Source organism: Equus quagga, chromosome 4 (assembly GCF_021613505.1).
Source record: "Equus quagga isolate Etosha38 chromosome 4, UCLA_HA_Equagga_1.0, whole genome shotgun sequence".
Lineage (NCBI taxonomy): Eukaryota > Metazoa > Chordata > Mammalia > Perissodactyla > Equidae > Equus > Equus quagga.
Genome location: NC_060270.1, coordinates 110,248,928 through 110,262,311, shown reverse-complemented (window position 1 = coordinate 110,262,311; position 13,384 = coordinate 110,248,928). Strand labels below are relative to the sequence as shown.

The 13,384-nt window shown below is 38.7% G+C and overlaps 1 protein-coding gene across 1 annotated transcript in view; it reads right to left on the bottom strand.

The window, feature by feature from the left end:
• MYO3B (myosin IIIB) overlaps nucleotides 1-13,384 on the bottom strand; it is a 397,478-nt gene that overhangs the window by 161,410 nt on the left and 222,684 nt on the right. Inside the window, exons 23-24 of the mRNA XM_046659858.1 lie at nucleotides 7,269-7,348; nucleotides 193-270 (exon numbers count right to left, since the gene is read on the bottom strand). Coding sequence (XP_046515814.1) covers nucleotides 193-270; nucleotides 7,269-7,348 — 158 coding nt within the window. The remainder of the gene's footprint in view (nucleotides 1-192; nucleotides 271-7,268; nucleotides 7,349-13,384) is intronic.

Genomic DNA, 13,384 nt, shown 5'->3' with positions numbered 1-13,384 from the left:
GATCAGAGAACATTGTACTCAGAGACAGGTTCCCTACTATAACGTTTCTCTCCCCACACCTCCACGCTTTCTTAACTGACTCTTGTGCTTTGCTCTTGTTTCAATGACTTTATTATATCTGGACTTCTCCTAGGAAGAGCTGGCAAGTCCTTTCTGGAAGTAGGCAGAATAGAGATCAAGAAGACTCCATACCCGGAAGTAAGAAGCCATGGTCTGCCTCTTCATGTTGGTCGTTTCTTCTGGATGCCGTATCACCTCCAGAGTGTCCACCTGGAGCATGGGCAGAGGGAAGTGGTTTGAAGATATAAGCAATTCATTTTCCGGCTTTTCCAGAATTTGAAAGGCTATTTGGTCAAATATCTGAGGGACCTTGATATTTAGGACACAATTGTGCATACTATGGGCAGAAGTTGTAAAGACATATAAACTGTGGGGAGAAATTTTTAAAACACATAAAAGAAAAAGAAAATTTGTACCATTCTACTCACTTGACAATAACCACACTCTGCAAAGTACCATATGGTCTTAGTATAAACCTTCATCAGTATTATTTCTATACTTCTCCATATTCTAATGAGCCCCTACTAAGTTCTCCAATAATGTCACATGAGACCAAAGTATTTCTTAAAAGAAAACTGGGCAATGACCCAAGAGGCTAGGTGATTATAAAGACATGGGCCCAAAGGCCAGGTTGAACCACACGGAATTAGATGAGCTCCGGTCACTTTCCTGCCATCAGACCCTGATGCTGCCCCACCCCTCCTGTTCCCTACAGTTCCCAGATGGTCACTGGAGACAGGAACTTGGGATACACCCGTTCCCAATCATCTGTCTGAACCACCTGGGCTGACTGGAAGGAATTTATGAATGAAAACAATTGTAGGAATCAATTACAAGCAACCTGTGTTTTGTTATTGCACCTCAACAACAAAAACCCTGTTCCTGTACACACGAATCTATTTGGTTTGCCGAGTGCATGAGTGGCACTTCAGCACTGGCCTCCACCATGGCAGCCTCCCATCTGCTCTGAACAGGTGGCATGGGTATGGAGCAGGAATGTTTGAACTGGAAGATGCTGCTGTCAGCACGTGTGTTCCGCTTGGTGGACTGCTATCTAGGCAGCCACCTCCCCGTGGCGTGAGGATGTCTGCAGCCTTGTTCAACAAAAGTGGGTGCTAGAAGGGACAGGGGCATAGGGAGGGGGACAAATAATGAGACTTTCCTCGAGGGGTAGTTAGGAGGCTGTGTGCAAAATGGAAGCAAATGCTTCAATTTGCTTGGATTAAAAAAACAGGTTTATTTAAAAAGGGGAATAAACGGAGAGTTAAGTTTTCAAAAACCAGAAAAGCAACCTAAATAGTAAGTAGGAATATGAGGATATCTCTGAGGGAAGCGATGTCAGGGGCAGCACAGTCTTCTTCTGGGCTGCATATTGGATGCATTCCCAAAGCTATCAATTCATTTGTATGCAGCGGAAGCAGTGGTCCAACTGCATGTAGGTTTTATTTTTTTATTTTTTTAATGAGAAAGGAGGAAATCAAAGCTCTATGTTTAAAAGGAAGGCTGCTCTAATAAAGAAAAGAGAAAAACAAACACAACATCCCTTCCCCTCCTGCAGAGATCGCACTGCACTCTCCCCATCGTCAATCTGCCAGGACCACACTGAAGGTTTCTTTCCCCGTTGTAGCCCTGCTTGGAGGACAGAGCCCAGAGCTGGTGAGGTTTGGGGCAAGCTAATCAGGACCAAAGGAAAGATTTTGGCTAGGGTGTGCCTTTAGCCGGACTGCAAATTCTGAGTTTGCTTAAACTTTTTTTCTCCTTATTCCCCCACACATACTTGAATTTCATACACACACACACACACACACACCCCTTTTAGGAATTTCCCCACAACTTCCTTTCCTTCAGAGATCCTCCCTGAAGAACCACATCTTGCTTTGAACCTTGCTTTTCCTCCTTAATTTCCCTCCCTTTTTATTCAAATTAGCCAGTGAGTACCAGTCCCTCAGGCTCACACTGTGAAAGGGCAGGTGAAAAGCTCATCGTCTTTTTCTTAGTAGTAGAATTTACCTGTTAGTTTCCCTCAAAACATACAATGAACTCTTGCATTTGAGAATGTAACAGTTTAGTAATCAGAAAATCCTTGATGTATATCAATTCTGCTGAGACACAACTTAAATAATATAATATGTATTATTTTCAAGATCAGTACCCGTCTCCTGCAGCAAACTAGAAAAATATAGAATTTGCACTCTAAAAGTTATAAGGCTGGTGGGCTCCCCTGTCTAACCACCCAGCATGACTTTTAAGTTCTGTCTTTGTACTCACATGCAGAGCAACTATAGGAACTAAGTAAAAACCTGTTCTGTGTTATATACAACATGGAAATGTTAATACTTGTCTGCAGCCATCACCTACACAGATTTGGTGCTGTATTTTAAAGAATAAATAATACACTATCAGGGTATTTTCTAATTTAAGAATTTGGAAAGGTCTTGGGTTGGTCAAGGGTCTCTTGAATTTTTGTTTAGTCACAAGGTTCTTCTGAATACAGAGTGGATCTAAAACAGATCCAGAAGTTGACTCTCTTGGCCCGTCAAACTAGGAGACCTCTGCACCAGGCCTACCATGAACTCCAAAGAACTCCAAAAAATCAAAACCAGAAGAGATGAGAAGGTTGTTGTCTAACCTAAGAGTTTGTCTTGCAGGGCTAATTTAGTTAATAGTAGCCTCATTTAATTAAAAAAAAAAGTCTCAGAAACAATCCAGAAAGTAGATTCTATTAGGGGCATCATCTAGCAAACACCTCTTCCCAAAGGTATGGATTTCACAAGAAAAAAAACAGTCTTCTCCAAAGTATCTTTCAAGTTTTTACATTAGATAGGAGGAAACAAGACTAGAAAAGAAGACCATGGAGTTTTAGAATCAGACACACCTGGTTCAAATTCTGGAGATCCCACTTACCAGCTGTGGTCTTGTACTTGTTATTTTTTTGGTGAGGAAGTTTCACCCTTAGCTAATATCCATTACGAAGCTTCTATTTTGTAAGTGGGATGCCTCCACAGCATGGCCGATGAGTGGAGAAGGTTGGCACACAGGATCTAAAGCTGCGAATCCGGGCCGCCAAAGTAGAGCATTCGGAATGTTAACCACTCAGCCACAGGGCCAGCCTCCCTTGGACTTCTTATTTAACTTTTCAAAGCCTCTGCTTTCCTCATCAGTAAAAGTGGTTAACAAAAACTAGTGCCTTGCACACATGCAGGAAGTAACGTCAGTTCCCCTTTCATCATTACTGTGCTGGATTTAGTTTTAGTTTAATGATTGATATCAAGGATGAAGAGCTATCTTCAACAGCAGAAGGTGAGTACTAGCACCCAGGCAACACATCAAGGAGATCTTTTTATTTATTGTCAGAGAAAATACTCCCAATGAATCTAATTTCAAAATGATCAGTAGAACAGATATTCTGGATAAAACCACTGTCTGTCTAACCCAGTATACCTTCCTCCTACAACACCAATTTATGCAACAATATACATCAACTGGAGCTGAGCAAGCGTTGCTTTCTGCCTACATGCCAAATGTCTGTGTGATTCCTTGTAAGAGGTACTGGTTAGCCTTCAAAGTAGTCATGAGTAAGCTTTACAAATTGTGGTACAGACCCCAAGGAAATGAGCAAGCTTCTGTACACACATGGACTCCACACATGGCATTTTAGATGGTTATCAAAATGTTAGTAATAAAACATTATTTACAATGTGAAATCACTGTGTTAAACACTTTGCCTACATTATGTCATTGAATTCTCAAAACAACCCTATGAGGTAAGTACTATTATTCCCATTCTACATATGAGGAAATTACAGCTTAGAGGTTTTAAGTATATTTCCCAGAGTCTTGCAGCTAATAATTGGCCGTGCCCAGATCTGAACCCAGTTCTGTCTGATTCCAAAAGCTTCCCTGATAAAAATTATATACTGCTTTTCTGTGCAGTTTGATACAACTTATAAAATCAGTCTGAAAGCATGATCTTATTAAAAAGATTTGCCTCATCTGTCAACTAAATTTACTCTAGGATAAAGATATAGACTCCAAAAAGTCTCATAAACCAGCTAGAGTTCAGCAATAAAAGAAAAAAGTGAAAGATTTTTTCCTGGTCTCAGTAAGTGCCCACTATTTGCATCCTGAAACATCAGAAGTGCTTATATTTATCTTCTTGACAGGCCTTTTGTCAAAAATTTTTACTGCTATCAAGTGATCCATCCATACCTTAAGGAAAAAATCCCTACAGCGTCACTCCTCTCAAAAGCCTCCATAGTTCTGAATGGGAAAGCAAGACTCGCACTGACACCCAGCCAGGTGAGCAGTGCTGAATGTGTTGGGTGCCAGCTTCCTATAAGGCCACCTCTGTTATTTTATCTTAGATAAGGCAGAGAGGAACTGGTGGAGGTTTTTTTTATTGCTGTTGCTACCCTTCATATTCTTCAATGCCTTAATTATAACTTTTAACTCACCTCCCTTCCAAGTGAAAACAAATCTCTAGTCATTTTCGTCTCACCTATATACATTATTATTATAGTTATGCACCTCATAATGATGCTTCGGTCAGCAACAGGCTGCATATACAACAGTGTTCCCATAAGATTAGTACCTTATAGCCTAGGTGTGTAGTGGGCTATACCATCTAGGTTTATGTAAGTACACTTTATGATGTTCACATAACTATGAAATTGTCTAATGATGCATTTTTCAGAATGCATCTCCATCAAGCAACGCATGACTGTACACTGATGGAAATACACATCATACACTAGAGGGCACACTTTTCACATAGGCAGGACCTGAACAATTGCAGACAGTGCAGGAAGGGAAGTAACACTGCACTGGTGTTCTGAGTGTGGAAAGCAGGGGAACTACTCCTGGCAGAGTCCAGTAGTCAAAAAATCTAATTGAGGAAAGGAGGGGAATATGGATGACAGAGAATATTACACAGAGTCTTTCATCTTTTTGCATCATGATCCCTTTTAGAATCTGGTGGAAACCAATGACTCCAAAACACATATATACAGTTGATCCTCATTATTTGTGGATTCTATATTTGTGAATTTGCCTGCTAGCTAAAATTTATTTGTAACCTCAAAATCAATACTTGCAGTGCTTTCACATTTGCAGACATGCAGAATGGTGAAACATTTGAGTCACCTGATGCACGTATTTCCAGCTGAGGTTGAACAAGGTGACAGTCTGCCTTCTCGTTTCACCTCTCATGCTGTAAACAAATGTCTATTTCGAGGTCTATTTAAGCGCCACATTTTTTGCACTTTTGTGCTTTTGGCTGGTGATTTCACTGTTTAAAATAGCCCACAAGCATAGTGTTGAAGTCTGTCTAGTGTTCCTAAGTGCAAGAAGGCTATGATGTGCCTATTGGAGAACATACATTTGTTAGATAAGCTTTGTTCAGGTATGAGTTATAGTGCTGTGGACCAGTTGGATGACATAAATACTGTAATTGAAATGTTGTTTTATATAAACAAATACTGCACATAATTAATTATTTGTAAGAAATACAAGTTAAATAAGGTGTCTTTAAATAGGAACACATATAAAACAAGGTTATATATTAATCAGTTGACAAAAATGTTGTGACCAGAAGATTGCAGGAACCTAACCATGCATTTCCGCTAGGAGCATGCTTCAGTATCTGCTCATTCAGTGTTCATAGTGACTTTATAGAACATAACGTTCATGAATAATGAAAATCAACTGTATTTAACACAAACAAAATTTCACATGTAATATCAAAAGGCACTCAGAACCACTGAAACTCCTATGCAAATCTCTTCTAGGGGCCCATGTAACCCATGTTAAATAGTTCTGCTAGCTTGCCACAAACTTAGAACGTTGAAAAGTAGAGGATTACACCAGATTGAAATATCAATTTGGGTATAAAAATTATTGATAACAAAAACCATCTGAGTCACTGTTATGTGAAAGTAAGTCTTTTATTCTCAGAGGAAATAAGTATAGATATGTACATCTGTATCAACTTTTGGATAATATTCAATAGTATTATGTGTGGCAGAATTGCTTATTCTTTACTAAATAAATTATTTAATATTCAATGTAAACAAAACGATAAGAAAATTCAGAGATGTGACCTGTTTATTTTATTACTCCATCACCTTCAAGATAATTGTTTTTTGTGTTAGTATATGTGATGGACATTAACCATCCAGTCCTTGAGATCCTTGCTAAACATTAGCTGGAAGGATGGAACAGTTAAAAATATTTTCAGCAGGATATTTATTAACCCTCCTAACAGCCCCTTGCACAGACAAGCGCACCGCTCATTTTTCAGAGGGTAAAGTGGAATGACAGGAAAGGGTTTGGTTTCTGTCCTCCCTGCTGACTCCATTTGGTTCCTGCTATTGTCCTCTGTAGGACAGTGACAGCCTCAATGAAAAATGCTCTATTTCTTCCTAGATGGACTTTATTTTCAAGTGTCATTGTTTTGTATCTTAAGCAGTCTTTCTGGGAATCAGGTGAAGGGGTCCAAAATATGCCACAGTGGCATAGGAATTATTTTGAGCTGAAGACATTTGAGAATCAACAGTTGCAAGAAGTAGCTTTTTCTGAACTCCTCTTAGGTGCCTAAAAACAGAGCTTCCCAAAAGAATTCAATTGTCATAAATGCCCTCCCTAGCAGTTTCACAACCAGGGAAGACTGACTCCTATCACCAGAGACAAGAAGTCAGCACGGGGATAAGGAATTACCAAAACAGACATTATCACAAAACTATACTACTTCCCATCTATTCTCCTACAGGACCACTTATTTTTCCCAAAGGCCATTTGTTCTCCTGGAAGTATCCTTCTCCTCCTCTTTATCCTCTACTAAGATGGTAGATAAGCCCCATGTTCTAGTGGCCCCTTTGAAGGACTTTTTTTGTGAACTCTTGTACATATATGATTCAAATCTGTTTTTTCTCTTGCTAATCTGTCAGTTTGAGTTTAATTCATAGGACTCCAACTACGGAACTTAAGAGGGCAGAGGAAAAGTTTTTCCTCCCCAACACAGGATTTACAAGGATTCCATGATGTTCTTTCAAATTTCCTAATCCCTGATTCCTAAATGCCTTGAATCTCTTTTCCAGATTGCCCAGGTAGTGGGCCAGATAAAGGGAACTAATGTTGCCCATGCCAGGATCATCCCCAAGGCAGGAGTACCCAGTAGACCACATTACTTTCAGCACAAACCTGCTACTCACCTTGGCTCTCCCAGCACTGAAATGTGGAGGCAAAGATCTTGAGGCTGCTGTTATCCTGGCTCTTGTTTGGGCCAAGTTACCTGAGCAAAAAAGACAAAACAGTTAAATTGAAGGAAATGTTAAAGAATAGGATCATGAGTAATTTTTACCTTGTGCCCTTGTATTTTTCTGAATTTTCCAAATGATCTGATCTGAATTTGAAAAATTTGGAAAATTTTGAAACTTCCATGATATAAATTATTTAAAATAATAATAATTATTTATAAATTATTTGCAAATAATTTCTCATATAATAGAATTTATATTAGTATCATAAGCAAAATAAAAACAAAAAAAATTCACTCAATAAACTAGAAATAGAAGGAAATTACCACAACATAAAAATGCCATATATATGAAAACCTCACAACTAACATGCTCAATGGTGAAAAACTGAAAGTTTTTCCTCTAAGATCAGGAACAAGGCAAGGATTCTTACTCTCACCACTTCTATTCAACATAGTACTGGCAGTCCTAGTTAGAGCGATTAGGCAAGAAAAAGAAATAAAAGGCATCTAAATCTGAAAGGAAAAAGTAAAATTATCTGTCCACAGGTCTCATGATCTTACATGTGGAAAATTCTAAGGATCTCACAAAAAAACCTCTTAGAACTAATAAATGATTTTAGCAAAGTAGCTGATATAAAATCAACAGACAAAAATCAGTTATATTTCTATACACTAACAACGAAAATTTAAAAAGGAAATTAAGAAAACAATCCCATTTACAATAGCACCAAAAAGAATAAAATACTCAGAAATAAAGTTAATGGAGGCAAAAGACTTGTACACTGAAAACTACAAAACATTCCTGAAAGAAATTAAAGAGGACACAAATAAATGGAAAGACATCCTGTTGTAGGGGAGGAAATAAATATTTTTCCTTTATCCATCTTAGGTTCACTGGCTGGAGCCCTTCAAATTGAACTGAGAAAAGAAAGATTAACAAGTGAAAAACAAATGCAAGTTTATTAACCTATGCATCACAGATACACATGGGAGTACTCAGTGGTGAGTAACTCAAAGGGGCAGTTAGAACCTGGGCTTATATAGCATCTTAACAAAAGAAGAACAATACAATTGTAAAGAAGTGACAAGACCAAGGAAAAGAACTTTGAATTTCTACGGGCAGTAAATTGTAGGAAGGTAATCATACACGGAAGCTAACGTTAAGTTAAAGGTTAGTTAGTAAAGTTTGTTATATAGATTCCTCTGGAGCTGTCTCTGGGTGATAAGGGTCTAGAGTTATCTCTGGTTAACTTCTGTCCTTCCCAGTAGAGAAGAGAGGGGGGACATCTTTACAAATTTATATCCTGCTTTTAGGCAAATAGGGGAAGGCTAATGAGCTTTTCTTGTATCTGCTTCTTCTCAATTGCATTCAGCTCAAAATAATCCTTATGCCAAAGTGGCAGATTTGGGGGTAGTATATTCTGCTACTCTTCACCTTATTCATGAATTGGAAGGCTTAATATTTTTAAAATGTCCATACTACCCAAAGAGAACTACAGATTCAATGCAATCTCCATCAAAATCCCAATGGTATCTTTTGCAAAAATAGAAAAAAAATCCTAAAATTCATATGAAACCTCAAAGGACCCCAAAGTGCCAAAACAATCTTGAGAAGGAAGACAAAAGCTGAAGGTGTCACACTTCCTGATTTCAAAATATATTATAAAGCTACAGTAATCAAAACAGTGTGGTACTGGCAGAGGGACAGACATACAGACCAATGGAACAGAATTGAGAGCTCAAAAATGAACCCACATATATACGGTCAAATGATCTTTGACATGGGTGCCAAGACTACACAATGGGGAAAGGACAAATGGTGTTGGGAAACTAGATATCCACATGCAAAAGAATGAAAATAGACCTTTATCTTATACAATATACAAAAACCAATTCAAATGGATTAAAGACTTTACTTGTAAGACCAGAAACTATAAAACTCCTAGAAAACATAGAAGGAAAGCTTCATAACATCTTTCTTGGCAATGATTTCTTGGACAGGACACGAAAAGTGCAAACAACAAAAGCAAAAATAGAGAAGTGGGACTACATCAAACTAACAACTTCTGTGCAGCAAAGGAAACCATCAACAGAGGGAAAAGGCAACCTACCAAATGTGAGAAAATACTTGCAAACCATATGTCTAATAAGAGGTTAAAATATATAGGGAACCCCTACAACTCAACAGCAAAATATAAAATAAAATAACCTGATTAAAAAAATGGGCCAAGACTTGAATAGACATTTCTCCAAAGATTACATACAAATTGCCAACAGGTATGGAAAAAGATGCTCACCATCACTAACAATGAGGGAAATGCAAATCAAAACTACAATGAGATATCTCCTCATGCCTGCTAGGGTGGTCATTATAAAAAGCAACAACAATAACAACAATAGAAAATAACAAGTGTTGGTGAGGATTTGGAGAAAAGGGAACCCTTGTGCACTGCGGGTAGAAAACAGTGTGGAAGTTCTTTAAAAAATTAAAAATAGAACTAGATATGATCTAGCAATCCCACTTCTGGGTTTTATCCAAAAAAATTGAAAACAGAATCTTGAAGAGATATTTGCATTCCCATGTTCATTGCAGCATTATTCACAATAGCCAAACAGTGGAAACAAACTATTCATCAAAGGACGAATGGGTAAAGAAAATGTGGTATACACATACAATGGAATATTTATTCAGCCTTAAAAAAGAAGGAAATCCTGCCATTTGGGACAACATGGATGAACCTGCAGGACATTATGATAAGTGAAATAAGCCAGTCACAGAAGGACAAATGCTGCATGATTTCACTTACATGTGGTATCTAAAGTAGTCAAATTCACAAAAGCAGAGAGCAGAATGTTGGTTGCTGGGGGTTGGGGGACACAGGGAAGCGGGGAGGTGCTTTCAATGGGTACAGGGTTTCAGTTATGCAAGATGAAAAAGTTCTAGAGATCCGCTGTACAATAATGTGCATATAGTGAACAATACTGTACTGTACACTTAAAAATTTGTTAGGAGGGTAGATTTCAGGTTATATGTGTTTATCGATTTTAAAAAGAAGTCTCCTACTAGGGCAGTGCTAGTCATTGAAAAAGACGGACATAGAAGAAAAAAGATGTTGGCAGTTTCCCTGAAAGAGAGGTTGGGCAAGAAGTTGTGAAGGCTTAATACGTAGACATGGATGAGGAAATCTGGCTGTATGGGTCTCTCAGCATGCAGGGAGGAACCCAGCCACTCACAGGGACCAGAGGATAAAAAGAGCTTGGCAGCAGCCTCTGAATCCTGGGAGCTGACCAGTCTTTTCATTTGTCAGGGGCATGACCTTGAACAAGTTAATTAACATCTCAGAAGCTCAGTTTCCTTGTCTATAACATGAAGATAATATTACCTAATTCTCAGAGTTGTTACGGGCAATCAACAGGATAATTCATGAAAAGCTCTGTCAGTATGGACTGGTACAAGGTAAGTGCGCACTTCATCTTAGCTAGCATTGATGAAGATGATGGTGGTGGTGATGGTGGTTGTTATAATTATCGTTATTATTATTTGCTGAGAACAGTTCACATAGGTCTCAAAGCAGAGTGGAAGGCAAGAGAAGACCAGGGAATCTCACTAATTTGCTGCTGTGAGCTCTGTATGGTCAAAAACCAAATGAAAGATGAGAAAAAAATGATAAGGCAACTCCCCTTTGAACCTCGATCTCTTGGCCACTCTGATTCCTCTGCTTTTTATCTTCGAAGGGTTTGAACGGCCTGCTCAAACTCTTCTCTCCTCACCACTCATCCACCCTTCACCTCCTCTCTGACATCTCCCCTCCCAAACCAAGTGCATTAAGAGACCTGTTTGCATTTTTACCTACAATGTCATTCGATTCTGTAGCAAAATAAAAAGTTGTCAATGAAAGGAAGTGCTGCAATTTGTGCTTATGCGAGACACTCAAGATTTCAAAGTTTTTAGCAAGTCTAGCAGAAAGATGTCCAAATGTTTTCTCTGGCGATATCTTCAGAGGCTAAACTGTGATTAATAGCCCAGAAAGAACCCTTTGAAGCAGGATTGGTGACATCAAAGTCGTAATCCAGGGGTGGCAGGAGCTTTATAATGAGTGGGAAGCATTTTAACACATTTCAAAGGATTTACAGCATGAATAAACAATAGACCTCAGCAGATGCACCACACACACCTTGCAGAAACATAATGCATAAGAAGTTTCCATTTTAATTTAAATGTAAATACAGTGTTCATACTTCTTTCAAATGTTAACCATCCTCAGTCCTTCACCCCTAGATGGCCTCTTCAGCTAAGGATGTCTCATTGCCCCAGAGCACCCTCCTGTGCTGAAACTGTGACTACCCACATGTGTCGGAGAGAAAACAGAAGCCAGAGGCTTCTGATGGAATTTATATCCTATGTGGGAACTGGGTTAAGAAAGAATCTGAAATGGAGCTTCCAGTGATCCCACACAATTTCCCTGCTTCCAACTTAAAGGGAAGGAGACAAACGATCTGAAGACAGAGCAGCAACTTTTAAAAGATGGCAATTTCCTGCTTGCTTCAGAGGATTTTCAACTCTTGGAAAGTACCCAGCACCCATGATTTCATCAGTCGCCTCTTAAGAACTGCCCAGAATGATGGGTTGCTGTTTTAAATAATCAAGCATAGAATTCGGCTTCCCTCTGCTGCCCGCTCCGGGTTTACAGGATTTGTTGCAGGGTTCCCATGGTGACTGCTGGTGGGTATCTGTCTGGAAAATTTTCCTGTTTTAATTTTCCCTAACACGAGAAATAGGCTAATAAGCTAATAAAGATTGCAAAGTAATGCTGAAATGTAAAAGGCTTGTGTCAAAATGCTACAAAGAAAAGAGAGCTGCAAACAAAAACTCAAATGCTTCAGTTCATCTGTTATCTGAGTAGACGGGAGAACTGAAACCATGTACCCTATAGTCAGCTTGGATACTGAGAACTGAAATCACACCTTACTGTCCACATGAAAATGCCCTTGTGCTATTCCTGTCTCCGTTAGCATGAATTCCTTTTTCCGGGAGGCTCCTGTCCAGGCAAATAGTTTGATTATTCATTACAGGAACTTCTCAAAAGACCAAAGACTCATCAACTCTTCAATGGAAATATCAAGAGACAGTTTATGCCCTATAATTCTATGAATCCCTCACTTCAAAATCCTCACTTCGCTGTTTCCACCAATCCTGGACTGTTGTATTGTGATCCTAACCTAATCCTAACCAAGCTCCCTCACTTTGAAAGACCCAGCTTAAATCAAACTTGATTCTCAATAAATTCTGACCCTGCCTTTCCTTCTCCAACCCACTGCCAAAGCTTTGAGAAGTGGTGCTTTCCCTTACTGCAGTAAGCAATGAACTCTGCTTTGTCTTATCAATAGGTTGGGTGGGTAATGTGTAGGGAATCAGCTTGGGACTGACTTGCTGGTGTGATACATGCAATGACTGAAATGTTCTGATTTCAGCTAATAACACTGTAGCTAATGAAAATATGAGTTAAATTCAGTAGTTGCATAGAACATACCACAGCATTTTTTATGTTAAAAAAAAAAACTTAGTTTGTCTTTACATAACTATTTATCCTAAATCTATAGCAAGGACTTGCTTTAGATTTGTCACATTGAGGTAATTTAAAATAGTGACAAAAGATATGACACAGTTGTAGGAGGCCAAGAAAGTATGTTAGATTTTGTTGTGCAGTTTTTACTTTCTCCCCTGGATTTTATTTACAGCTTTGAGAGTTGATATCAATAAATGGGCAGGGTGGGAGGTGGCAGAGTTCCCAGCCCACTTAATCTCTCCAGCAAAGAACATAGATAATTTATATATTTATGGAAAAGGCAATAGTTTTGTGGAGGGAAGGAATCAAGAATAAATAAGAGACCAGCCTCTCCTCCCAGCTGTTTTACTGAAGACAGATGCACTGATAACAGATTCACTCTCTTTTCTGAATACACAGCCTTGCCTTTATCGTGCATGTGGGAAATTCAAAGCCCAAAAGAAATTCTTTCTCCATTTTTTTTTTTTTTAAATAAGTTTCTTTGTTTTTATAGTTTCTTTTT